The 25723-nt window shown below is 48.8% G+C and overlaps 1 protein-coding gene across 8 annotated transcripts in view; it reads left to right on the forward strand.

The window, feature by feature from the left end:
* Window positions 1-25723, forward strand: part of ADARB1 (adenosine deaminase RNA specific B1) — a 116520-nt gene that overhangs the window by 50634 nt on the left and 40163 nt on the right. For 6 of the 8 annotated variants that reach the window (XR_009503034.1, XR_009503035.1, XM_059921713.1 and 3 more), the window contains exon 3: window positions 24539-24613. Coding sequence is in view for 6 of the 8 variants with exons in the window: in XM_059921713.1 (XP_059777696.1) it covers window positions 24586-24613 (28 nt within the window). In the remaining 2 variants the exon portion in view is untranslated. Of the gene's footprint in view, window positions 1-594; window positions 805-24538; window positions 24614-25723 lie in introns of all 8 variants that reach the window. The other 2 variants (XM_059921715.1, XM_059921714.1) reach the window with 2 other exon arrangements.

A 25723-nucleotide genomic window follows, 5' to 3' on the forward strand; every position in this document is an offset into this window, starting at 1 on the left:
GAGACCTTTAAAAGAGGTTTTGCTTACTCTTCGACTGATGCTTCTTTTCTTTCTTTTTTTTTGCACACGGGGAGGGCAAAACCAAGGTTACTTTCACCGCTGCTTGTGCCAGAGGGGTGGAGTTTTATGTTCAGCCCCAGCTCATCTTTCAGCTCGGTTAGCGACCTTAAATCAGTGTCTCTGTAGCTGGAGTTTATTGAGAGACGGCAAGAATCCCGGAGTGAGACGTGCTTTAGTGCTGCAAGTGAAGTGTGATTTACGGCCACCTACATCCAAGGTGCCATAGACCTAAACTGCCTCATTAATTATACTGTTTAAGTGAAATAGAAAGTGTTTTTTTATGTAATGTAAGCATGCACCGGAGAAGCGAGTTATTTATGCTCCTTTGCACAAGTAAATTGTCCTTGAAGGCACAGAAAAAATAACCAAGGACAAAAGGTGGCATCTGAAGCAGAACGGAGGGCTGGGAATGATCAAATACCACAACGTCGTGAATCATGTCTCCTACTGATAGATGTTAGTTGCAGAATAGACATTTTGTATTTGTTTCATAAAATGAGAGCTAATTCTGGCAACGATAATCTGATGTATTAGTCTTTTTTTCAGAGTGGTTCGAAAAAGAAAAAAAAAACCATGGAAGTGGCCAGAAAAAGTCTCTACGGGTGGAAGCGCTCCTGTCAGTAGCCTCGTTTGCCATCTGACGGTGACGCTGGAGGGAGCCTGTATTTTTAGTTTCAGGCACAGTTGCCGCTTTTGCCTCTCTTGCTCCTTGAAAAGATTGAAGTTGCTTCTTGTGTCTTACAGGTGAGAACATCTTCCGAGGTTGGGGCGTCTCGGGGCTCGCGCTGTGGAACCTCTGCAGCACTTACTCAGCTGCACACATTCGAGGGAGGCCCGGGGAAGCCCTGAGTGTGCTCAGATGCCGAGGCTTTTCCTTGGTGTGTCTCACTGCCACCAACCCCAGCATTCTGCTTAGAGCAAATGTTGATTAACTCCCCTTTTTATTCTGAAATGAAATCATAGAAGGTACCACTTTATATAATTATAGCCGTATTTAAATGTAATAAAAGAGAAATTAAGAATGTACCACGAAATAGTTCTCTTGTTGACATGTGAACGCCGGGCACCGCCGCTCTCAGGAGGACCCTGTGCACGCACGCCTGTAAATGCAGAGACGCAGGCGCTGCGAGGGTGACACAGACCGAGGGTGTAGACCTGAGTGGAATGGTGTTCAGCTCATGGATTCACTCTTGGAGAAGCGCGACGCAGTTCTCCCTGCTTCTCGCTTGGCAGTTACACTTTTGGATGGTTGGGTGTGTTGAAAGTTGTGATTATATATGAAACAGGGGTCTTGGGAGACCATGAACCTCTTTGTCGCCTGCATGTTAGTCCTTCAGGCAGGACAGTTCTTTGTTTCTGGGGCAGTCCTGCTGTCCCACACACTCCCTCTCCCTGCACGGTGCCAGAGTGCCCCAGACCTGCGACGACCAGGCCACGTCCACACGTGGCCACCACTGCCACCCCCCGCGGCCACTGACAGAAGGCTTGGCCGAGAGGAGGATGTAGCAGGGAGGGGCTGTCGGGGACAGAGTGGCGTCGAGGCCCTCACAGGCCTGCAGGGTGTCCTGAAGGCTGGAGCAGCCGTGGGCCGGGGAGGAGCCCCCGCAGCGTCAGGCGTGGGCCCCCGCGACTGCAAGCGGCTCCAGGGCTCCTAGTGCCCCAGGTGGGGAGAGGCGTCGCTGCAGGGACACCCAGTGCTTATGCAGGGGCTGAATCCTTACACGGGGGCAAAAACTTGACATTTTTCCCCTTTAATGTGATTTACTGGCTAACATAACCTATTTAACACAGATGACACTTCAGTTTATAAACGTTCCTGAAGGTCAGCGAAATAAAACAAAATTTGGCTGAGAACGAAGAGTGATTCTCAGTGAGTTTCTGGCATGAGTCACTGCCACTGAGAAAGTGTCCTTGTGTCATCCGGACTGACTCATCGGCGTCAGCTCCACAAAGCGCGTCCAGGAAGAAGCGCCCCTGGTTGTGAGGTCACGGGTCTGCAGCAGTGATCAAGAAAGATGTGTATTGCGTCCCCCACTCTTTCATTCACCCAGCAAATAGGTGCCTTGCATCTGTGGGCAGGCACTGACCGAGGCCCTCGGGACCAGGGTGGGACGGGACGGACAGCACCCGCTGATGCTGGTGGGAGCGGAGAAGAGTCATTGTCGCTCCAGGCAGCGTCGGCCGTGAGGGGGACCCTCAGGACAGGAGTAGGGACCTCTCCCAGGGGGTGGTGTCGCAGAGAGGACCCAGGAGGGACCCTCACACGGCTTCTCTCCACACCCCTGCCCGAGGGTGGCTGCAAGCAAAATAGTGCACGGTTAATCTCAAAAGTATGACTCTAGTGAATAAAAATTCAATTGCCTTTGCAGTGTTAGATGCAGAGTAGTATCTGTTGTTCTTAGTAGTAGGTTGCTGATTTTCTTGTAGCTGTTCTGTGCTCTGGTCATGACTAAATACAAAATAATGGATCCAGATACTTAAGACTAATGTGTAAAAGAAAAACGGGAGATTCATTTACAGATACAGGAAAAATCTGGTATTCTTTCCTTGTTTCCTCCTGGGGGGACTTGTAGACATACAGCAGTGCCCTCTTGTGGACAGATTCGTTGTGTAGTCACCCCTCTGTAAAATTCGAAATGCTGAATTTATCAGAGAACCCCTGCCCCTCCTGTGCAGATGGAGAATTCTGGAAGGCTTATGTCTCCTGACCGCCTTATTACCAGGATGCTGTGGGCCGTTGCTGGTCTTACGGTCTACGGATGACATTTTGGATGTGGGCTAGGGCATTCGATGTGGTCTCTCCATCACTCCCTCAAGTTTGTGGGGCAGCAGCTGGCAGCGGCGATGAGAGCTCCGTGGGGCCCGTTCTGGAAGAGCAAAGCCCAGAGCTGCTTAGAGGAAGGGGTGGGTCTCTTGAATCATGGTGGAACTCAGGCCTCTGCAGCGCTGCCCAGGCGGGCACTGGGGTGGGGACATGGCTGGGGGGGAAGGGAAGTGAGCAGGTGACGACAGTGGTGTCTACTGCTGCTGTGACAGAAGTAGGGGCCAGAGGCAGGTGGCCTGTTCTCCCCCCTGCGGTAGGGGTCGCAGGCTTCGTGGGGGCGGGGGGAGTCTTGAAGGGTGTGTATTTCCCAGGCAGATGGCATGGGGAGGTGGGCAGGGGGCAGGGGGGCAGGGGCAGGAGAGGACCCCAGCAGCCTGGTGGGCCCAAGAGGGGCTGCGCCTGTCGTGGGTGGGGGCATGCAGGGGCAGGGCCGAGGCCAGCTGGGCGGAGGCACGTGGGGGTGCGGGAGAGGAGACCAGGCCTGCTTGGGTTTTGTTTTTCAGTTTTTACCAGCGATGTCTTCAAAGTCAGACAAGTCACGTAATTTAGAAGGGCTTTTGGTGGAAAGCAGCGGTCCACAGTCCTCGCCCTCCCCAGAGGCAGCCCTGATTGTTCTAAAGAGTTGTAGATACTTGTGTTTCTGGATTGGCCAGTGTGAGGGGACACGCTGCGGGGACAGAGGCATAGCGTGAGGAGCTTCACCGGGAGGAAGGTGAAGCGGCAGCGCCTGTCCAGGCAGACGGGCCCGTCCAGGCCCAGACCGTCTGTCCTGGTGTTCGGTCTACTGTGTGTGAACCCACCCATAGTTGGGACAGGTGCTGGAGGGGGTGTGATAAAGGGCACCTGTGTGCTGTCTCTTGGGGAGGTTCCCAGAAGCTGCCACGTGACGCTTCTGTTTCCATCCCAGTGGGTAGAACTGTCGTCACGTGACCATGACCAATGAATGGCAAGAGGGCTGGAAAGGTCGTTCTCCGTGGCTGGCTGGGCGGGTGCTCTGCTGTTGGCGCAGATGGCAGTCACTGCCATGCTTCCTGTTTCTTAATAATACACTTGCAATTATTTGATTTGTTAATTTTGGACAATATCTATTGACTTTCAGTTTAGATACAGGAGGATTTAGCTCACTTACACCTCTGCCTTCCCTTCTTTTCCTGTGTCATTTAGGAGTGCTTTTGGCTGAAAGTAACAGAAAACATGACCTATGGTATCTTAAACAACTGGGGATTTATTCATTTACTTATTTCGTAAGTAAAGCAAAGGTAGGTTTTTGCTAGAGTTGGCTCAGAGCACAACCACATCAGGAGTCTGGTTCAGTGTCTCTGCAGTTCTCCTAACCATTCGTGTTTGCAGTGTGGCTGCTGCAGCTCCAGCCATCACATCTATATTCAAGGCAATAACAACTGGGAAGGAAGGAGCAAGCAGTGCAGCCCATTTCTGTCGTTTTCATCAGGGGCATTCCAGAAGCCTCTGCATATTTTCATTTATATCTCATTGGCCAGAACTGTGTTGTGTGGCCAGCTGTAGTCACAAAGGAGACTGAGAAAATGAGTATTTATCTCTTGTAACATCTCTGCAAAAGGGGGCAGGAGAAAGGGGGCTTGGGGAGGAGCATTGGGTCAGCCAGCCAGGTTGGCAGCCATGTTCCCTGCTGGTTGTCTTAGGAACTGCGGATTCTTAGCCAGCTTCTTGGACCTTGGACCGTCTCCTGGCTCCCCACCGTGTCAGGTGTACCTGGCCACTTACCCTACCCTGCCCGTCACCTCCTCCTCACTCTCCACTGTTCAGCTTCTGTCAGGTTTGGTTTTCTGGGTTTTTTAATGTTATCAAAGCAGAAAATTTTATTTTCCGTTTTGTAACCATGGTTCACTCAGTTTCAAATCCGTACATGGCATTTACGTTATTATGATTAGCAGACGGTGTTCACTACAGAGCCAGATAAGATGCAGGTGATAGTTCCTCCTCTGTCACACTTGTGCGTGCAAAGGAAAATTTTTAAGTGATTTCTCTTTTAGGACACTACACTAATTGCCAAAAGTCATGCCACATTTTAACTTGCTTTATAGTTGGGTCGTATCTTTTTTGCTCAGTGCTGCCTTTTTCCTGCATTCTTGCATTGCCTGGGGGGTGGTAGAGCTGGGTGGTGAGACGTGGTTGCAGCCTGAGTTTGGGGCAGTTTGCTCACTTCCCCCCTCTAGTCTCCTCATGAGTCAGCCGGTGGCAGCAAGAGCTGCTGTAAGCCTTCCTCTGCAGTCCTGTTGAGAGACCCGTGTGCTTTCTCGTCTTTTCCAACTGATTCATTCTGTGTTTGGAATCCATGCATTCCTTCTTCTTGAAATCTACGTATTTTCCATTTTATTTCAAATTGAGACTATGACTTTCTTCTACTATTTGTGGGGTTTTTTTTCTGGGATTTTTTTAAAGCTGCCTTTATTGACGTACAGTTTACATGCAATAAAAATCACCCTTTGTATGTGTTCAGTTAGATGTGCTCTGACAGTGTGTGCAGTTAGCACAGCACCACCCGCGTGTCCTTCGTCCCAAAGGTTCCCTCTTGCCCACTCTGCTGTCCTGATCCATCCTGACCCCAGAGTGGCCTTGTCCGGCGTTGGCGTTCTGTGTCATTGCCTACTTTGTACAGGACACCAGGACGCAGCGGTGAGGGGTGAGGGCAGGCCACGGGGCGCCCACGCCATCAGGCGCCCACACGGCCAGCGTGCCGCGAGCCCCGGGCGGACGCCTTCAGGTGGTAGGTAGCGCTGTGAGGTCACGCTGAGACGGCAAGAAAAAGCCCGTCTCACACCCTGAGGACAGTTGTCCTGCGCTCCTACCCCGAGCCCAGATAGCAACTTCCCGCAGAAAAGCTTCTGTTCACTGGCTCTGCTTTAGCCATTTTAAAGGACCCGTGAGGCAGTGGTGTGGAGTACTTACAGCTGGTTTAGTTCAGTGAGTGACCTGATTTGTAAATTAAATTTTATCAAATAATTTATAAACTTAATTCTAATAAGTTGAGTTCCTGTTATGGAATTGGAAAGCACAGTTTCATACATCTGTTCCAGTCTTTAAAAAATTATTGCTTTGCTTATTTATGTGTAATATAATTTTACAGTTTCATTATTTTAGCTTAATATTTCAAATAGGTTTTATAATTAAGATAAAATACAGAAGCAGAAAAACCCCCAATAGTTTATACTATCAAGTTCTGAATGTGTGGTGACGGATTGCTAATTTTAATAAGACTAAATTAACCCAAATTTGTATATGTGTGTTTGATCGTTAGTGAAGAGTGGCCAACATAAAGTGAAGAAATAATGTGAATATTTGAGGTTTAAAATTTCTCTTGCATGAACCCTTGTCTTGCAGCTGCTCAGCCCTACGGCCTGTTGACCCACACGCCCACTCTGGTGTCCTGGCCCTGCCGCCACTTGCTCTCCCCAGGCTGACTCTGCAGCAGTGTGCGCTGGGACAGGGTCCCGGGGCGGGGGGTGGGTCTGGCCAGGCGGCGGCCGGGATCAGTGATGGAATCCAGGAGCTGAAAGCCCTGGCTCAGACTCTGCCCGCAAGGCACCAGAGAGCTAGACTTTTAGAGTGAAGGTAGACCTTGGCCAGCAGGGTTCTCTGCGGCCTGGGTAGAGTGAGGGACCTGTCCCCACACGTCCCTCTGAGCATCCGCCCAGGACAGCACCCACCTCTCCTGGGAGCCTCCCAGCAGTTTGGGGATACAGATCTGGGGTGGGGGTGTACCCTCCAGCCCCTGTGCCCTCGGGTCTGTGGAGGTGAGGCCTGGGGGCTGCCCTGCACCGGGACTCAAGATTTTATAGGCCCCCCACCTTCGTAGTTGACCAGCTTGATGGGACCCGAGCTGGGATCGTACCCCCCTCTCAGACTGGGGGATATCCCGTCGCTGCCCTCCGGCCCGGCTTCATCGCCTCAGTAACCAGATTGCTCTGGGCTAGACTTCCTTCGAATTCTCTAGTCATGAATTTCAGCGATATTGCTGAGAAAAATGTGAGTTTTCGTTGCTTTTTATTACCTTCTTGGTGCACACGGTGTCCGCTTGGTGGCAGATTCAGACCTTCATTTCTGGGGAGTTCTCTCACAGCTCTGGTGTGTTCCCTGGTCATGTGTCTGGTCCTTAGACCCACGAGTCCTGTGCCTTTGGCTCTCCACCCTGCAGGTCCAGGCTGTGATGCTTCTGATCTCTTTTTAAGTTTTTTCTTTTCCATTCAGTCTTGTTTGAGTTGTTAGTCAGATCTGACCATTTTTGTCCTTTTGTACATTGCTTGTACATATGCATGTTTATGTTGGTTCTTTCATCTACACATACCCGGTTTAAAAAAAAAAACCAACCCTGGAATCAAGTATACATAGGTTAACTGGGTCAGAGGTTTTTCTACTCTAGACTGAGCAAAATCACTCTGTCTTCTTTGAAGGCCCAACCAGATTTACTTTATACTTCATAAAGTGTATGTTCTAATTTGTTTTTAATAATCAGTAGTAGAAAACATTGTTTTTAAAGGATGGTTCAAAAATAATCTTTAAAGAAATACCTGTCTAAACCATGGCTATCAATTGTATACCCAGTTCAGTTTCAAATTTACGTTCAGACTTGATGACACTATTTGTTTTAAACTTTCCTTCAGTCTGTAACTAGGAATCAGAGCTCTCTGTGCTCAGCCCAGGCCTCTCAGATTTGAGATGGCCTCTGCTGCCGGCATTACTCCATGGGCCACCTAAGCCATCTGGGGCTATTTTGTCATCCGTGGGTCACCCCAGCCGTTGGTGGGCCACCTTAGTCATACGTGGGCCACCTGAGCCATCTGTGGGTCACCTTAGGTCTCTGTGGGCCACCTCTAGTCTTCGTGGGCCACCTCTAGTCTTCGTGGGCCACCTGAGCCATCTGTGGGTCACCTTAGGCCTCCGTGGGCCACCTCTAGTCATTGTGGGCCACCCGAGCCATCTGCGTGCCATCGTCTGTGGCTGCTTCCTTGTTTTGGGTGGCTTTAGGCTGTTGGAACTAATTTTAGGGCCTTCAAGTGTCTCCCCCCCTTTTTTTCAAATCCAACACCTGCTCTACTTATCTGATCAATGTAAATTTTTATTTTAATCCAAAGTTCCTTGGTAAAGTCTCTTCAAAAGAAAATGGAGAAAGCTTACTTTAGTTCGTGATCTTAATTGAGTGGAGGAAACTTGCAGGTGCAATGCAAACTACACTCCCCCTAATCTGCTCGGAACTGTCTTGCCTTAGAAAGTAGAAATGTGCTTAGTTGAAGAAATACGTGCGTGTTACTTTGACCTAATATTGTGAGGAATCTTAACGTATTGAAAAAGTAACCTTGAGTGGCCGTGCTTTTGCTGCGATGGCGGCATTGTGGAGGGGGAAGAGCTTGGGTCCCGAGCTGGGAGTGTCCTGGGTTCTCAACAGTGTCCTGCCGCCTGCCCAGTTGTGACCTTGGGCAGGTCACCTAGCCTCTCCAGCTGGCTGCTCCTCTTCAGAAGGTGGTGGTCCTGATGATACGGCAGCAGCTGAAGCCAAGGTGGCCCCTACTGTGTCCTGCACACTGTCCTCACTTGGTTTTCCCAGCAAGCCTGGGGGGAACCATGGCTGTCATCTCGGAGCCAAGAGGGTGAGAACTTGCCGTGGCCCCAGGCTAGAAGGAGGTAGAGCAGGGCTTCAGCGGGGAGACCTGCTCTGGGCTTCGTGCTGATGACCCCTGTGCTGTAACCATGGCCATGCTGTGCGGTCGTGCAGGTTTTACACTGCACAGCTCCACTCACAAACGCTTGAATGGCATCCCTGCCGGTTGTAAAACAAGTGGTGGTTGTGTCCAGCCCGCCCCTCGTGTGGTCATTGCAGAGTCTCCTTTACTAAGATTTGGTGACATGTAACTGGAGTGACCGGCAGGTGATGGTCACTCAGTACACTCGTCCTGTGCACACCGCCTCAGTGGCTGTTCCCTCCCCCAACCGCCCAGCCGCAGTGCCTTTCCCAGCTCTGTCTACACTCAATTCTCAGGACTCACCCGCTCTCACCTCTCTGCAGGTGAGTCCCACACCTGAGTCTCCAGCCCAGACCTTTCTCCTGCTCTCCAGGCTCAGACCCCGGGTCCCCCAGCATCTTCTGGGGAATCACCTCATCTCCAACTTGGGACATCAGATTGACCCCCCAGTGCCCCCGCCCCCATCCACAGGCCTCCAATCTCAGCAGCTCTGTCCTTCCAGGCTCTCAGGCCAAAAGCCGGGGCCGTCCTTTCCCTTCTGCCCCAGATCCAAGCTATCAGGAGAGCCTGCCTACTGTGCCACTAGGTTGCATCGAGTCTGGTTATTTCTCACCTTGTCCACGGCCGTCAGGCTCTGACCATCGGATCTGTTTGCACTGGTCTCCTAACCTGTCCCCCCGCGTCAGCCCTGCCCCACACCCGTCCTTCCGCAGAGGCCAGAGGCCAGGCAGAGTGAGCCGACCCTCCAGTACTTCCAGCCTCCTGGCTGTTCCTGGGCCACGCGGGCTCTGCCTCGGGGTCTTCGCCCTCTGTCTTCTTGGAACGCTCTTCCCCGGGGCCTCACGTCAGCCTCCTCAGCGCCTTAGTCTTGGCTTCATTACCGTCTTCCTGGAGCCGTGCACCGTCCTCTGACACGCGAGTCCTTTAACTGCTGGTGACACTCACTGCTGACTGGGTTTCTTTTCCTGTTGGACGTGAGCCCCATGCGAGCCTGTGAATGTCCTCTGTTCACCGACAGAGCCCTGGCCCCGAGGATGGTCCCGGCACATAGTAGGTGCTTGCTCCCAGTTGGATGAGTGAGTGAATGTTTGCTGTGTTTCTTATTAAGAGATATTTCTGAGGCACCATGGTATTAAATCAAGTACCATTACAGTTTCCTGTGTGTTGATTGTATGTGAATAACTAATGAGGAACTGACTCATTTAGAGACTGTAGAATTCTAATGGAATAAACTCCTTGTTTCCTTCTTGAAAGAGTAGAAAAACAGTTTTCAAGAGTCTTATCCTAAATTAATAGTCCAGGAACATTAAATGTTGGAGTCTTTACTCTAGGACATAGATAAATAAAATTAATTAGGTACCAGGAATGTCAGATGCTAAATGGTGTACAACTATTTCTGACATTCTCCTAGAATTCAGTAGTTATTAACTTGCAAAGATGTGACAGCTGAAGTCCGAAATTGGTGTACTTTTGAAATTGGAAAAAGCTTTAAAGTGTTTTTTTAGATTATTAACTGTCAATTTAATGGTTCTAGAAACCATATCTGATGCAGCAAATCATTGCCATTCTGCTGTGAATTTCTTGATTCCCATGAATACAGGTATTCTATTTTTATGCTCCTCTTAAATAATCCTAAAGGTAGCAGAAAGAAATGGGAAGAAAAAAGAAGAGCATGATAGATGCAGAGAGAGGAAGTTACTTCACCTTTGGGAACTTCTCGTGGAATGGCTGTAAGTTAAGACGCGCTGAGAAAGGTGGTGCTCCGTTAGGGCCCCTCCCGTCCGCGGCCACAGACGCGGCATCAGGGCACCACTTGCCTTGTCATTCCGGTGGGTTCTGACTCACTCTGATTTTCAAGAAAGCGGAAAACATGGCATTTATTACGTGAGGAAGATTAACTGTGCGTTCGGTCGTGTCATTTGATGAGAAAAAGCAAATTATCACTTTATGAAGTACAGGCTATATGCACGTAACTGCCACTTTTACCTGACTTTTTATACGAATGTAGAGCGAATGAGAAATTGGGTTGTATGATGTGATAGCAGGAAGCCAGCTTGTCCTTGTGTTTCATAGACTGTTCGGTGCCCTTTAGTTAGAAGGAACCTAAATAGACTCGATGTTGTCAAACCAGGCGTCTTGAGAACCGTCCTGCACCCGCGGGGTCGTCGTGAGCGGAGGTGCCGCAGGTGCCGTGGAGACGCCGCGCCACATGCCCCACCCCGCAGGACATGGAGCACCCGTTTGGGTCAGGCGGGAGAAGGGAGTGAGGAGGCCTTTTGGGGGGTTTCCATGAGAACAGCAAGGCAGGGCAGAGTAAACCACTTAGGATTGGCCAGTTTGAGTCACCCTGGCAGGCTCTGGGCTGTAGCGGTGGTTTCTGGTTGCCTGGTCCCTGCCTGAGTGATCTGGGGCAGGGGCGGGGCAGCAGGGGCCTGGCGGGAGGTTAGATCGCAGTGTGGGCTGTGGTTTGCATTGCTCCTGGCCGAGCCCTCTGCTGTCTCTGCAAATCAGCCCATCCGGGAGGGGCAGTCTCTCCTTCCCAGGGTCTGCAAGGCCCCCAAATGCCAGAGCATCAACAAAAAGAAAATATAGTTAAAATAATTTGCAGTGTGATGTGGGGATGCCACACAGACAACTACTGTACAGACCCCAGGAAAGCAGAGTTAGAACGACTGCCGGTAAGAGCTGAGCTGCACCTGCAGCTGGGGACGGGGTCGGAGGGCACGCTCTCAGGGTTGCACTCTGGTCCCTCCCCAGGGTGAGCGGTGGGTTCTGTCCCACCAGTGCCCACTGCCTGGAGCCCTGGGGAGGGGGGTTCTGCAGGGCCAGGTCTTCTGTGGAGCATGTCCAGACGGGCACGCACACAAATCTAAGAGTAATAGGAGCTGCTTGATGTGACAAAACATGGCTCAGGCTCCACGTGCAATCGTGGTGAAGCCGGCGTTAATTCGTGTGCACCTTTGGAATAATAAGTTGGAAAAACGATGCTGGCATTATCAGGAAAGGAACACTTTTTATGCAAGACACGGTCAGTTGTGTGGAGAGAAAGATTTTGACGCGTCGATTAACTTTTCTTTTGCTGAAGGGCTCTGCTACTCACATCCTCCCTGCACACTGACTCCCCCGCGAGACACCCCTGTCCTCAGGGCTCTCGGATGCAGTTGCCTTTTGTTCCAAGGACAGGGCCCCCAAGATGTGGGAGAGCATCTCCGCAGCGTGTCTGGATGAGGGGGGCTGCGGGCTGTGGGTTGTGCTGGGCCAGTCCAAGTGCGGGTCCCGCGCCCTGAGATGTGTGTGTGCGCGCGCGTGTGTGTGTGCGTGCGTGTGTGCGTATGCGTGTGCATGTGTGTGCACGCATGTGTGTGTGTGCGTGCATGCGTGTGTGTGTGTGCCCGCCCTGCTCTGCACCCCCCAGCGAGCCAGGCTGGGTGGGAAGGGGAGGGTCGTGCCTGCCTGGCCCCAGGTGCCCACGTGCAGGTGGGGCCAGCGATGTCCCCAGGCCATGGGGCCCTGGGCCCCTGAGCAGTGCTGCGTGGTAGCGTTACTTTGGGCAGTGTTATTTTGTGAACTGGACTCTTGGTGGTTCTACTTCATTATTTGAGGAATTGTGTGTATTCTGGAGATGTTGGGTTTTTTAGGCAGGACTCTGTTTGCTGGGGAGATGGTGTCGTCCCCCCTGCCGCCCCCGGAGTCATGTCCCTGCCCACTTTGAAGGGCTGAGGGCCCCTCCATCTGCGTTTTGAAGAGTGAGCCTGGGGTGGGGGAGGAGCCGCCCTCCCACGTGTCCACAAGGGCCGTCGCAGGCGCGCGGCTCGGATGGTTGGCTGAGCGCCCACCCCAGTGGCCGGGAGCTGGGACGGGGCCGGACTGGCCAGGGCTGGCCCTGCTCATCGCGGGGACCCTGGCCATGGGGACTGTCCTCAGCATCCGCCGGTGTAAAAGGAGGCGCAAGAGACGCTCTGAGAGGAAAGGTAACCCCTTTGTCTTTCATCCTGAAGTGCAAATACCGGGCTTCCAACGCCTGCGGTGCGGCAACGTGTTCTGACCTGCCTGTGAGTTTATCTTGTTGATGCCGGTTACTTCTGCTTTCCCTCTAGAGTGCCTCTCTTTTCTTCTGTTGGCATTTCGTAGAGTTTTAGCTAGGGACTCACTTACAACGGTATATTTTAAAAACATGTCTCTAAACATGTCTAGGAATCACGTCAGCTTCAAGGTTTAAAGTATTTTTTAGGAAGACATTTATGAAATCTTTGAAGTGTGTAGCTTTGAGTCCCAGGAGATTTTCCGTCTAGAGACAGATGCTTTGTAATTTCTCCTTTGCTGCCACTCTTCCTTACTGACTGACTTTTCTAACGTCAAAACTACTCTTCATGCTGTGGTAAGACTGGCTGCCGCTGTTACAGTGTTTTCCTTTTAAAAACACGGAGAGCAAATTCCTTCCATTCAACACTCCAGATAATTTCAGTCTTTAATTCAACTTGATGTGTTAAGATCAATATTCTTTTCTTAACACCAGATTTAAAAGTTGCCTGTGACTATAAAAATCACAAACTACTGGCTTTGGGGTGAATTGTTGCTTTAAGAGGTGTTGAGCGTTTGCTGTCTCCACGTACTATGCGCTAACTAACAGAAAATGTCTGAGGTGCAGAGATACTCCTGCTGAGGCAATAGCCAGTTGTCTTCCGGGCGCCACCTCGTTACCCAGCAGCTGATAGGGCTGGAACGGGGTCTTTCTCCAGCACCGCATCTTTGGGGTCTTCTGCGGCAGGAGACAGTCATCTCTCCAGGAAATAAAATGAGCCACAGTTCTTCAGTGTGGCTTCCCAAGAAGAGGAAGAAGAAATTCATTTTGGAGTCAGCAATCTGTGATAAGAGCATCTTGCTCACTGTAACACAGACGCTTGTACTAACGGAGCTCTGTGTCTAGGAGCGGCGGGGCCTTGTGATGTGTGACCTCTTCGGGCACCATGCCCACCGTGTGTGTCCAGGACAGAGGCACCGTCCCCAGGGCACGCGGGCGTAGCCTTCTCGGTGTCCCTGCTGCTCCCGACCTGCACCTGGTTACAGCGTCGGTGTGTTTGCTCTCCTCAGTCAGGCATGAAAGAGCAAGATGGCATTAAGACAAGCAGTAGGAAATTAAGACAAAGGCAAAAGCCAAAACTGCAAGAAATTTTCATCCACATACCCTAAATTTAGACTTGCCACTATTTTTTCTCCATGGCCCCTCATCCCTAAGCATATAAATTCGGGAAAATTTTGAGACGTGTAAGAACAATTCTGTCATCATTCTTTTGGAACTTATTGTAATTCACATGGTTTGTATTAGTGCCACTGTATACAAATTCTAAATGTCTTCACACATTCTAGAATCTTATTCTTCAGTAGGAAAACCATTCCCAAGTACTTTGCGGTTTCAGACCAACATCTTGAGAAATTGGGTGTTAAAAGATGTAGCAATGCAGTGTATTAAATGAGTCGTGCTCACTGGACATTCCTGTGTGTGTAGATTCATTGTGAACACTGCTAAACAACATTAGGTATGTGTTAATACCTGTTCCTATTTATAACATGCCCTATATTTGAAACTTATAATAATGCCTTTAAAAATTATGAGTATTATTAGGACTGGCCATCCCATTTATACCAAATTGGGAAAGTTTTACAAGATGTGAAATGTAGTCTTTTAGTATTGTATAATTTTAAAGTGCTCCCAATCCTGTGTAAAGACTGGTATAACGTGTGCCTTTTCGAATTTAGTTATTTGTCAGAACAGTGTAGCAGCAGGTTCCTTGGTTTCAGTAGCAATGCGATTTCAGTGATTTTTCACTGCTCCTGTGGAAGGGTCACTCCCTTCCACAAGGCAGGGTATTGGCTGTTTACTCTGGATGAGAGGCACATGGCTTAGCTTAGTTGTCAAAAAATTATGGTTAGAAGAGAACAATGTGAAATTTAAATACTGACCAGGACCCCCATACAGCAGACACTGCTGTCTTGGTAGGTGCTGCCCCCTGAGGCCCGAGCTGGGTCTGGAGCCCAGGTCACACTCCCGGGGACTGTTAGACCAGCCCTCCCCGGGCCCGACCAGTGCAGACGCTGTCGCCTTCTCTCCACTCACGGCAGTGGGAGGGGCGGGGTGGAGAACCCAGAGGGCTCCTTCACCCCCCGCCCCCCACCTTATGAACGCCCGCCTGTATTCTGCGACGCAGGGCGTTCTCAGCGAGTACTTTGTCCTGAGGGTGGCAGCACCCTTGTCTGTGCCCCGTCGTTCTGCACACCCTGTGACGGCCACTGTCACCGTGCTTGTGCTGCAGTCCAGCTGGGCTCCCGCGTTTCCAGGACAGAGAAGTGAATGGGTGGTGGGGGCCTTTTATAGAAATGGAGGCCCAGACCTGCATAGGTGAGCCACCTCTGATAGTGCTGGAGGACGGGGCATGGGCACTCTGTGCCATCGAGGAGATGCAGACAGCACCTGAGGGAGCAGGCAGCTGTCATGCCAGGCTTCTTCCCTGCTTCCACGAGGCTGAGAGACTGCCTCTTTGTGAGGGGCAGAGTGCTGTGGCAGCTGGAGGCTTAGGGTGGGAGGGCATTTGTCCACCCTCCCACCCACCTAGCTGTTCATCCACCCACCCACCCACCTAGCTGTTCATCCACCCACCCACCCACCTAGCTGTTCATCCACCCTCCCACCCACCTAGCTGTTCATCCACCCACCCACCCACCTAGCTGTTCATCCACCCACCCACCCACCTAGCTGTTCATCCACCCACCCACCTAGCTGTTCATCCACCCACCCATCCATCTGTCCACCCCCCCACCCACCTAGCCGTTCACCCACCCACCCACCCATCTGTTCATCCACCCACCCACCCATCTGTTCATCCACCCACCCACCTAGCCGTTCACCCACCCACCCACCCACCTAGCTGTTCACCCACCCCCCCACCCACCTAGCTGTTCATCCACCCACCCATCCATCTGTTCATCCACCCACCCACCCATCTACCCACGCACCCATCCATCCCCCTAGCCATTCACCCACCCACCCATTCATCTGTTCATCCACCCATCCATCCATTCATCCACCCATCTATTCATCCATTCATCCACTCACCCATTCACTCATTCATCCAATCCACCCACTCATCCACCCACCCACCCACCCGTTCATCCAATCCACCCACCCATCCATCCATCCATCCATCCATTCATGCAACAAGTAGCCATTAGAGCCTTCTGTGTGCCAGCACCAGGGATTTGGGCACCCATGGGACAGGTGTGGGTGACAGGATGGCAGTGGCAGAGGGATAGCTTCAGCTTTCAGGCCTGGAGTTCACTCTGGAATGGGCCACCTGAAGTACCATTCGGTGGGTGAGGAGGGGGATTTCTGTGATGCATTGCTGCTGTGCTGTGTATATCAGGAAGGAAGGGATCTTAGCCAGTCTCTGGCAAGAGTGGGAGACACTGTGTCTGCCAGGAGAGGGGTGCAAGTAAGGGAAGTTGCAGACCCCTGGTGGACAGCAGTTACGGATGGAAGGCCCAGGGCTCCCAGAATCTCTTGTGACAGATGTATGGGTACATTTCATTGCACTTGTACAGATGGGCTTCCCAGCACAAGTGGGGGCCGTGCTCCCTGGGAAGGAGCTCCTTCAGCTGGGGGTGTATTCCAGGGATGGGCAGAGTCACCCTGGTTTGACAGTTGAGATTCTAAAGCAAATGTGTGGAGTTAGATTTGTGGAATGTACTTGAAATACTATGGGAACTGGATCAAATCTTAACAGTGCCTATTCTTAATGTAATTATTAGTGTTCATATTGAAAATACAGCTCACAGTATTCTCTTTTCTCCCTTTCATTCCAGAAAATAAAGTGTAATTTTCAGATAAACGGGATTTTAAGTAGGCCGTGATGAACAGAGCAAGCATGGACAGTATTTCAAATGTGTTGTTACTCTTCATTCATCTCGAAGGACAGAGTGTGGTTATAAAAATAATGGAGTTTCTGTTTATTAATCTTCACCATAGTGTCCTACAGAGTAGTTTCACTGCTCTAAACAATGTCTGCGCCCCACCTGTGTATCCCTCCCCTCTTCCCACCCCATGGCAGCCACTGATCTTTTTACTGTCTCCATAGTTGTGCCTTTTCCAGAATGTCATATGGTTGGAATCATACAGTCCGTAGCCTTTTCAGATTGGCTTCTTTCACTTAGGAATATGCATTCAAGTTTCCTGCATATCTTTTCTTGACTTGATAGCTCATTTCTCTTTAGCTCTGAATACTGTTCCATTGTCTGGATGGGCCACAGTTTATTTCACCTACTGAAGGATAACTTGGTTGCTTCCAGGTTTTGTCAACTGTGGATAAAGCTGCTATAAATATCCACATGCAGGCTTTTGTGTGGACATAAGTTTTCAGCTCCTTTAGGTAAATACCAAGGAAAGCGATTGCTGGATCCTGTGGTAAGAGTCTGTTTAGTTTTGTAAGAAACCACCAGACTGTCTTCCAAAGCAGCCACACCATTCTGCATTCACACCAGCAGTGAATGAGAGTTCCCGTTTCTCTGCAATCTTGCCAGCGTTTGCTGTTGTCTGTGTTCTAGATTTTCACCATTTTAATAGGTGTGTAGGGACATCTGATTGTTGTTTTAATTTTCATTTCCCTGATGACAGCTTTACTTATTTGCCATGTGTATGTCTTCTTTGGTGTGGTGTCTGTTCAGGTCTTTGGCCTATTTTTTAATCAGGTTGTTGTCTTCTCATTGTTGAGTTTTAAGAGTTCTTTGTATATTTTGGATAACAGTCCTTTATCAGCTATTTCTTTTGCAAAAATTTTCTCCCTGTCTGTGGCTTGTCTTCTTGTTCTCTTGACATTGTTTTTCATAGAACAGAAGTTTTTAATTTTAATGAAGTCCAACTTAGTGATTCTTTTTTTTTGTGGCTCATGCCTATGATGTTGTATCTAAACAGTCATTGCCAAACCCAAGGTCATCTAGGTTTTCTCCTATGTTATCTTCTAGGAGTTTTACATTTTACATTTAGGTCTGTGATCCATTTTGAGTTAATTTTTATGTAGTTCGTAAGATCTGTGTCTAGATTCATTTTTTTGCATGTGGATGACCAGTTGTTCCAGCACCATTTGTTGAAGAGACTATCTTTGCCCTACTGTATTGCCTTAGCTCCTTTGTCAAGGAACAATTGACAGTATTTATGTGGGTGTGCTTCTGGGCTCTCTATTCTGTTCCATCGATCTATTTGGCTCTTCTTTCACCAATACCACACTGTCCTGATTACCATAGCTTTATAGTAAGTCTTGAAGTCAGATACTGCCAGTCCTCCAAATTTGTTCTTCTCCTTCAATATTGTGTTGGCTACTCTGGGTCTTTGCCTCTTCATATAAACATTGGAATCAGTTAGTTGATTTCCACAAAATACCTTGCTGGGATTTTGATTGGGATTGCATTGAATCTGTAGATCGAGTTGGGAAGAGCCAAAGTCAGCATTATTGAGTCTTTCTATCCATGTATATGGATTTTCTTTCCATTTATTTAGTTCTCTGATTTCGTTCATCAGAGTTTTGCACTTTTCCTCATATAGATCTTGTACATATTTTGTTAAATTTATACCTAAGTATTTCATTTGGGGGGGTACTAATGTAAATGGTATTGTGTTTTTTATGTCAGATTCCAGTTCATTGCTTGCATGTAGGAAAGCAATTGACTTTTGTATATTAACCTTGTATTCTGCAACCTTTCTATACTTGCTTATTAGTTCCAAGAGTTTTTTTGTCGATTGCTATGGTTATTTTAATTATTCCATGTTGCATTTCACTAGAAAAAAACATGTGTTTTAAAAGTAATGCTTGAACCTTATTTGCTATGCACAGTCTGCTGTATCTAGTTCAATGTGTACAAAATCTCTAAAGGATAACTGAACATCTATTATTTGGATGGTTTCCTAGGAATGAAACTATTTCTTTGTAAAATATTATAAATTGAATGGTTTGAATATTTTAATGATATTAGTTTGTTTAGAAAGCAAAATATTGGAAGCAAAATACAGATCATGAATGCATTCTCTAAACATGCATGATTAAGTTGTTGAATTTCAGATTATTTTTCTTCAAATTATGTAAGAATTCTATACTTCAGTTATCTTTGTTAAATAAATAATAAAATCATCATTCAGTTTTTTGCTATAGCTGCGAAATTAGTCTAGCCTTTAGCAAGTTGCTTGATTTATAGTAGAGAATTAACATGAAGAATCTTCATTTTAACACTTCGCTCTTTAAAAATTTGTAGTGTATGGCTATTAAAACTGAAACCCTTAACAGTCATTAAGAATATGTAAAACTTTTCTCAAAGCCATCCTGTTCGGAGAGTAACATGGATAAAACCCAGTAATAATGGCTAGTAATTTTTGTCAAGTTACTGCTTGTCTTAAACATTTTTTAATCTATAAATTTTTAGTGAATTCCTAAAGATAGCATTTTTCACCAGCACAATAGAGAATTCATGTTCTGATGCATCCTGAATATTAATAAGTTATGTTCTGTGTATTTGATTCCGGAAAACCTTTTTGTCACCAAGGGAAGGGGAGGAATTTGTGCAGGCTGACGTTTCCACGGTGAAGATGAGGGTGCTGGCAGAAGCGGATAGGAATGTTGTATTTTACATATATATCTACACCTTGGCTTCCATCATGAACATCTACAGTGTATGAGGAATCACACAACAGATGACCATTTACCCACCACCCACTTAGAAAATAAAGCATTGCCTGTCGGATCATGTTATTGGAAGTCAGACGCGAACCCATGGGGAACCGAAACCGACACTGACCGAGTGGCCCTGGTGGGTCCAGCTTCCTCTTCCTCTGGGGCTTACCCCGTTTCCAGGCCCACGTGTTAGAAAGCGCATTGGTCAGTGGTGTGGGAAGCCGCTCTGTCCTGAGTCCGTCTCCCTGCTCCACAGTCCATGAGCCGCGGGCATGCTTTGGATGCTGGCGCCCCATCCTTTCCAGTCTGAGAGGACCAGCCCCACCTAACTGCTCCTTAGTTCAGAGTTTTCCTGACTATTCAAACCTGATTATTTTTCCACGTAAGATCAGCTTTTCTAGTTCTATTTAAAAAAAGAAAATTTGAAATTATAACTGGAATCAAGTTAAACTTAAGTCCCAGGTCTTTCGATGCCAAGTTTAATGGTCTTTTCACGCCTCCCTGCCCGCCCCCCCCGAGTTCTGCTTACTTCTTAATGCTTAGGGGACCCTGAAAAATGAAGAAGGCATTTGAATACTGCTGTCAAGTAAAGCTTTTCTTTACCTGGCCATTCCTGGAATTTTGTTCCATATGGGATTTTGGATGGGGTTTTAATTCTTATGTGTTTGTAGTCCAGGCCATATGAGGTGCTTTTCAGAATGAAAGAAAAATGTTATGCAAAATGCTCTAAAGTGCTTGCATTTGCTATTTTGCTTTGTTTTATAACCTTCAGTACGAGAGTTGGCATTTGTAGAAGCTGAAAATATTGGCTTCTGCTCTGCAAGAGATTTCTGGCTTCCACTTTTAATTTACACGTACCCACCCACACTGTGCACAGCCTGATTATTTTCTACTGTGAGACATTTTCCCTGTCCTTTTTTAGAACTTTAATATGAAAGAGCAGGAAAACGAGGCACGTCCTACAAACGAGGTGAGCTCTGGCGGCGCAGGGTTCTCCTGTGCTCCGACTGCCCATCACCGTCGCGGCAGGCGTGGCCTCCTCGTCCGGGACCTCCAGGGAAGCCAGCCTCCCAGCGCACCGGCCACTATACTGTGTGCCTTCTGCCTGCTTTAAATTGACCTTCTTATTTTGAGAGAACGTACATTCACGTGTAGCTGTAAGAAACAATACGGGGAGGACGGTGTTCCCTTTACACAGCGCACTGTCACAGCCGGGGTGCCAACCTCAGGACAGTCAAGATCCGGAGCATCTGTCGCCCCCGCCCCCCCGTTGTGCTCTTATAGCCACACCCACGCCCTCCGCACCCGCAGCCACTACTCTGCTCTCCATTTCTACAGTTTTCTCGTTTCAAGAATGTTATACAGTTGACCCTTGAACAGCACAGGGGTTGGGGTGCCGACCCGAGGTGCAGTTGGAAACCTGTGTAACTGATAGTCGGCCCTCTGTATCCTCATCCTTGGACTCAGCCAACCTCAGGCCGTGCAGTGGGGTAGGTCGTGCTTAGTAAAAACAAATCTGTGTCTCAGTGACCCATGCAGTTCAAACCCGTGTTGCTCAAGGATCGCCTTTGTATAAACGGGCTGTAACGTATGTAACCTTTGGGATTGGCTTTTTCACTCAGCCTCATTCTCTGGAGGTTCATCCAGGTAATTGCGTGTGTCAATAGTTTGTTGCTTTTCATTGTCGCATGGTGCTGCGTGGTGCGGATGGTCCACAGTGTGTTCAGCCGGTCACCTGCTGAAGGGCACTGGCTTGTCTCCGGTTTGGGGCTGTTACGAATAAAGTTGCTATAAATGTTCCTGTACACGTTTTTTATGTGAACGTAAGTCTTCATTTCTCTGGAATAAATGCCCACGTGTAGTTTTAAGAAACCACCAGACTGGTTCCCAGAGTGGCTGTACCATGTTACATCCCCACCAGCAGCGTGTGAGTGATCCAGTTTCTCCCCTTCCTCGCTGGCCCTTGGGTTGTCATTATTTTAGCCCTTCTCGTAGGTGTGTGGTGGAATCTCACGTGGTTTTAAGTCCCATTTCCCTCGTGCTAATGATGATGAACATCATTTCCCGTGTGAACATCCATCGTGTGCGTTCTTCGGTGAAGTGTCTCTGTAATGGGAGCGTGTGTTTCATTGTTGAGAGCCTCTTGTGTATTTTGTGTGTTGGTGTGTGGTTTTCAGATATTTGCTCACAGTCTATAGCTTGTCTTTCCATCTTCTCAACAGGGTCTTTAGCAGAGCAAACGTTTTTTAATTTCGATGGGCTCCAGTTCATCATTTTTTCCTTTTATGGATCGTGCTTTCAGTGGCTAATCTGCACACTCTCTGCCGAGTCCTAGATCCCACGGATGTTCTCCTGTGATTTTTGTAAACGTCTTGTAGTTTCATGCTTTACGTTTAATAAGCCCATGGTCCATTCCAGGTGAATGTGTGTGGGGGGTGTGAGCTCTAGGTGCCCGGCTCTCCAGCACTGTCTGTTGACAAGGCTGTCCTTCCTTCTTTGTGTTGCTTGTGCACCTTTGTCAACAATGAGCGGGTGTTTTGTGGGGGCCTGTCTCTGGGTCCTCTGTTTTGTTCTGCGTGGTCTGCCTGTCTGTCTTGATGACTCGGACTGTATAGGCAGTGTTGAGATCAGTTACTGATTCCTCCCACTTCTTTTTTATGATGGCTGCTTTAAAATTTTCTCAGATAACGCTGATGTCTCTGGGTCGGCATCGATTGTCTTTTTCCATTCGGTTTGAGATCTTCCTGGCTCTCGTGATGAGTGATTTTTGATTGAAACCTGGACATACTGTGTTACAAGAACCTGAGTCTTACTTGGACCTCTGCTTCAGCTGGCTTTCTCTCCCAGCCCTCTGTTGGGGAGGGGAGACGCCGCCTCATCGCTGCCGGACGGGGGTGCACGCCCAGGTTCCCTGGCCTCCACTGGCACTGCTGGGTGGCGGCCTCCTGTGACACCCGCAGTGGGGAGGGGGCAGGCACCTGGGTACCGCCAGGGGGTTGGAAGTCCAGGCTCCCCGCCTGTTCTCCCTGACTCTGCATCACCGGGGGGGAGGGGGGAGGGTGTCGTCACAGCCCAGAGGGAATGAGACGCGAGGCTCCCCCACCCCACGTCGTTGCTGGATGGGAGGCTGGGGTCTGGCTGAATAGGGCGGTTCAGTCTGTCAGGTTCCTGTCCTGCTGGGAGGTCCTCTCCTGGTCCCTTGGCCAGAGAGACAGTTTTCGTTGGGTGTTTTGGTCTGCCCATTGGTGTTTCCAGGTTGCCGGCTTCTTCAGCTCCAAGCCTGGGATAATGATGCAAAAAGAAGACGTAAGGGACTCGCCGCCACACCGTCCCCGGGTCCCCTGCTGCTGTGCCGTCTCCCCTCCGCCCTCCCGAGCCTCCTCGTGCTTGCTGCGTCTGTGCCGTCCAGGGTTTTCAGTTGGGCTAAACAGGGGACGTGCCCTCCGTCGTCCCACCACACGAGCCCCTGTGCCTGCTTTGAGTCCAGCTCTCAGCCAGTGAGAACAGAGTGGTCTGGACAGCTTGTGTGGTTGCTTCCAGAACTGATAACTGAGTTTCTCAGCAGCGCTTTCGAAGGGCCTTTCTCACACAGCCCCTGTGCTTCCCGCACGCTACCTGTCATAGCCTTCACGGTGTGTCCCACCGCCCTCTCCTCCAGGATCAGCTTAACCACCACACGCCCTGACCGTGGCCGAGAGGACCCTTGGAGCACCTGCATCTCACTGAGGGCATGGGTGGTCTGGCACTCGTGCCCATTCCAGACCTCAAGGAAATTACTTCCACTGAAACTATTCCTTGGTGGAAATATTAACACACACACCGATACAGAATTGTGTGGCAAGCCCGAGTGCCCGTCAGGCCGCACCGGCATCACCAGCCGTGGCCCCTCAGTTTCATCCGTATCTACCTTTTCCCACCACGTGGGATCATTTTATAATAATAAATCCCAGGTATCATTTCGTCTGTAAATATTTCAGTATATATCACTAAAAGACAAGCACTATTTCCACACCTAAAATGACTGAAAGTTATTCCTTAATACAATCAGCTATCCAGACAATATTTTTATTTAAATTTCTCAATTGCAGAGTCTGTCTGATTCATTTTAGGTTCTTGTAATATCCAGTACTGTGCTTTTCATATAATAAACTTTCAGAAATTTATGCTGAAGTAATTCATGAGTATAAAATGTTAATGCTTTAAAATCTATCTGGAACACTTTCTTGAATAAAGGAGTCTAAATAAAAACTCATTTAACTTTTAACTCATTTAACTGTATGTTTACCAGATATACAGTGAGAGTTAATGTCATTAACAAATGGTTGTCATGGAAACTATTTTACATATATGTTACATGAGAGAGATGTATAAGGTATAAGCATGATTTAGCACATTTTGGTCACTATTTCCTTAAAAGCAATAAATTTGCCTCTTAACTGATTTATAATATAAATTTAATTTGTATAAAAAATGTGACTACAAAATTTGCAGATCTTTTTCCTCAATGGCAATTTGATGGGATTCTTTATTACAGATTATATGTTAGTACAGTCCTGCAAAGTATAGCCAAGGTATTTAGGAAGAGGAAACTCTTAAATTTGTTAATAATCATATAATTGGAATAATTGTTCTTTGAGGATTTCTTGTGGTTTCTCCTGACAACAGAATAATAAGTTATACATGGCTAAGAAATTAGATCAGATTCGAACAGTTATGTGCTTTTTAGTTCCGTCCGTGCGATGCTTCTCAGTCAAGGTGAAGGTTAGGAGTAGGGTGAACGCTGCAGCGTGTTCTTGCTCCACAGCTTTATTTTATAACCCAAACCAAAGTCCCCCCAGAACAGAGATCAAGTGGCAGATGGGCTGGAGTTCTGTTTGGGGTTTGTCTTGATGAGGTGTCTTTCTGAGATGTAAACGTGTCACCCTTCCCTTGGTTCGGAGCTCTCCATGGTCCTGACCCCTGGAATCCAGGCCGTCCTCCGCAGCGTGGCCCGAAATCTTCCCTGCCATGGTACCCGCCCCCTGCCCAACAGCAGAGTCCTGGCCAGGATCCTGGGTGGGGGGTGGGGGGAACGCTGGAGGTCCTGGACCATGCTGAAGAGGCGGGAGCATCAGAATGTTCTGTCCAGAGGGCAGACCTAACCGTCCTTGTTCTGCGACTTTTTCCACAGAGGAGACTTTACCTCATATGACTGGTACACTCAATGTCATTTTCTTGCTGTCTTTCAGACAGAAACAGTCTCCGCCAGTCAAGAAACCCTCAAAAGTATTTTGCCATGGATGTAGAAGATGAAGAAAACATGAGTAAGATCTAGGCCTATCACGTAGTATCAAGTGGCTAATTTTCTATGAAAATCTTAGTGTTGTAAATGTATTGAATGGGACCAACTTGGGGAAGGTGATTGTTTTCCTTTGATACAGACTGCTAACGGTGGCATGTGTTTAATTTTTATATAATCTCTACAGTAGGTATCGGTGTCTACTGTGGGCATTTCCTTACAGCTGTTTGTCTGGATTTTCATTCCTTGCTGTCGTCCTGGGGTCCTGATGTACACGCCTGGAAGGGGGAGGCCTGCCTCCAGGTGCACGTGTCATAAAGCCGCATGGCTTCGTGCTCTGTCACTGCGTGGTTCTCATGATCATGGTCCAATTTCCATCTGTGTAAATCTGAGATAACCTTTGAGATTGGTCATTTGAGGTGACAGTGTATAACATCTTCCCTTCAAATACGGTGGGTTGTCCGTGCGTTTTGAAGGAAGGGGACTCGCGTGAGTCTGTTGATCTTGTTTCCAAAGACTTTGATGGGCCTTCAGGCTGCCGTGGCCTGAAACCCCTTTCCACACTGCCCTCTGGGACGGAGGGGACGGAGGGGCAGAGAGCCTCAGCTTTCCCGCTCTCGACCTTGTTCATAGATGTTCATAGATGAAGAGTTCAGTGAATATACTTCTCTATTCTGTTTTGTCTTTAATCCCGGAGAGCAGAGCCTTTGCATAAGGTTAAATGCTCCCACAGAAGTTGGGAGCTTTCAGTAGGGAAATCACAACAGAGACATCAGTGTTCTGGTATGTGTGTAATGTGCATTGTTACTTGTCCATGTTGAGAGGTCCCAGGAAGAACCCGCAGGCGTGAGTGACGAACGGTCACCGCGGATGAGGATACAGTCCACCGCTTTCCCTCGGCCTCACCCAGAACCCACAGCCGAGGCCTCGGAGTTGGCTTGTCTGCACGCAGAAGCCAGGGGTTCTGCTCCACGAGTGCAGTGGGCGCCGTGGAGTTGCTGGGTCTTTGCTGGGTGACCCCGCAGTCGTGTGCCCTCAGGCTGGAGGCCATTCCCGGGACGCAAGCGTGAGAAGACGTGACCAGGCGCGGTTTCAGTCTATGTGGCGGCACCTCCTCCCACGGCCTCTGGCTGCC

Source organism: Balaenoptera ricei, chromosome 4 (assembly GCF_028023285.1).
Source record: "Balaenoptera ricei isolate mBalRic1 chromosome 4, mBalRic1.hap2, whole genome shotgun sequence".
Taxonomy (NCBI): domain Eukaryota; kingdom Metazoa; phylum Chordata; class Mammalia; order Artiodactyla; family Balaenopteridae; genus Balaenoptera; species Balaenoptera ricei.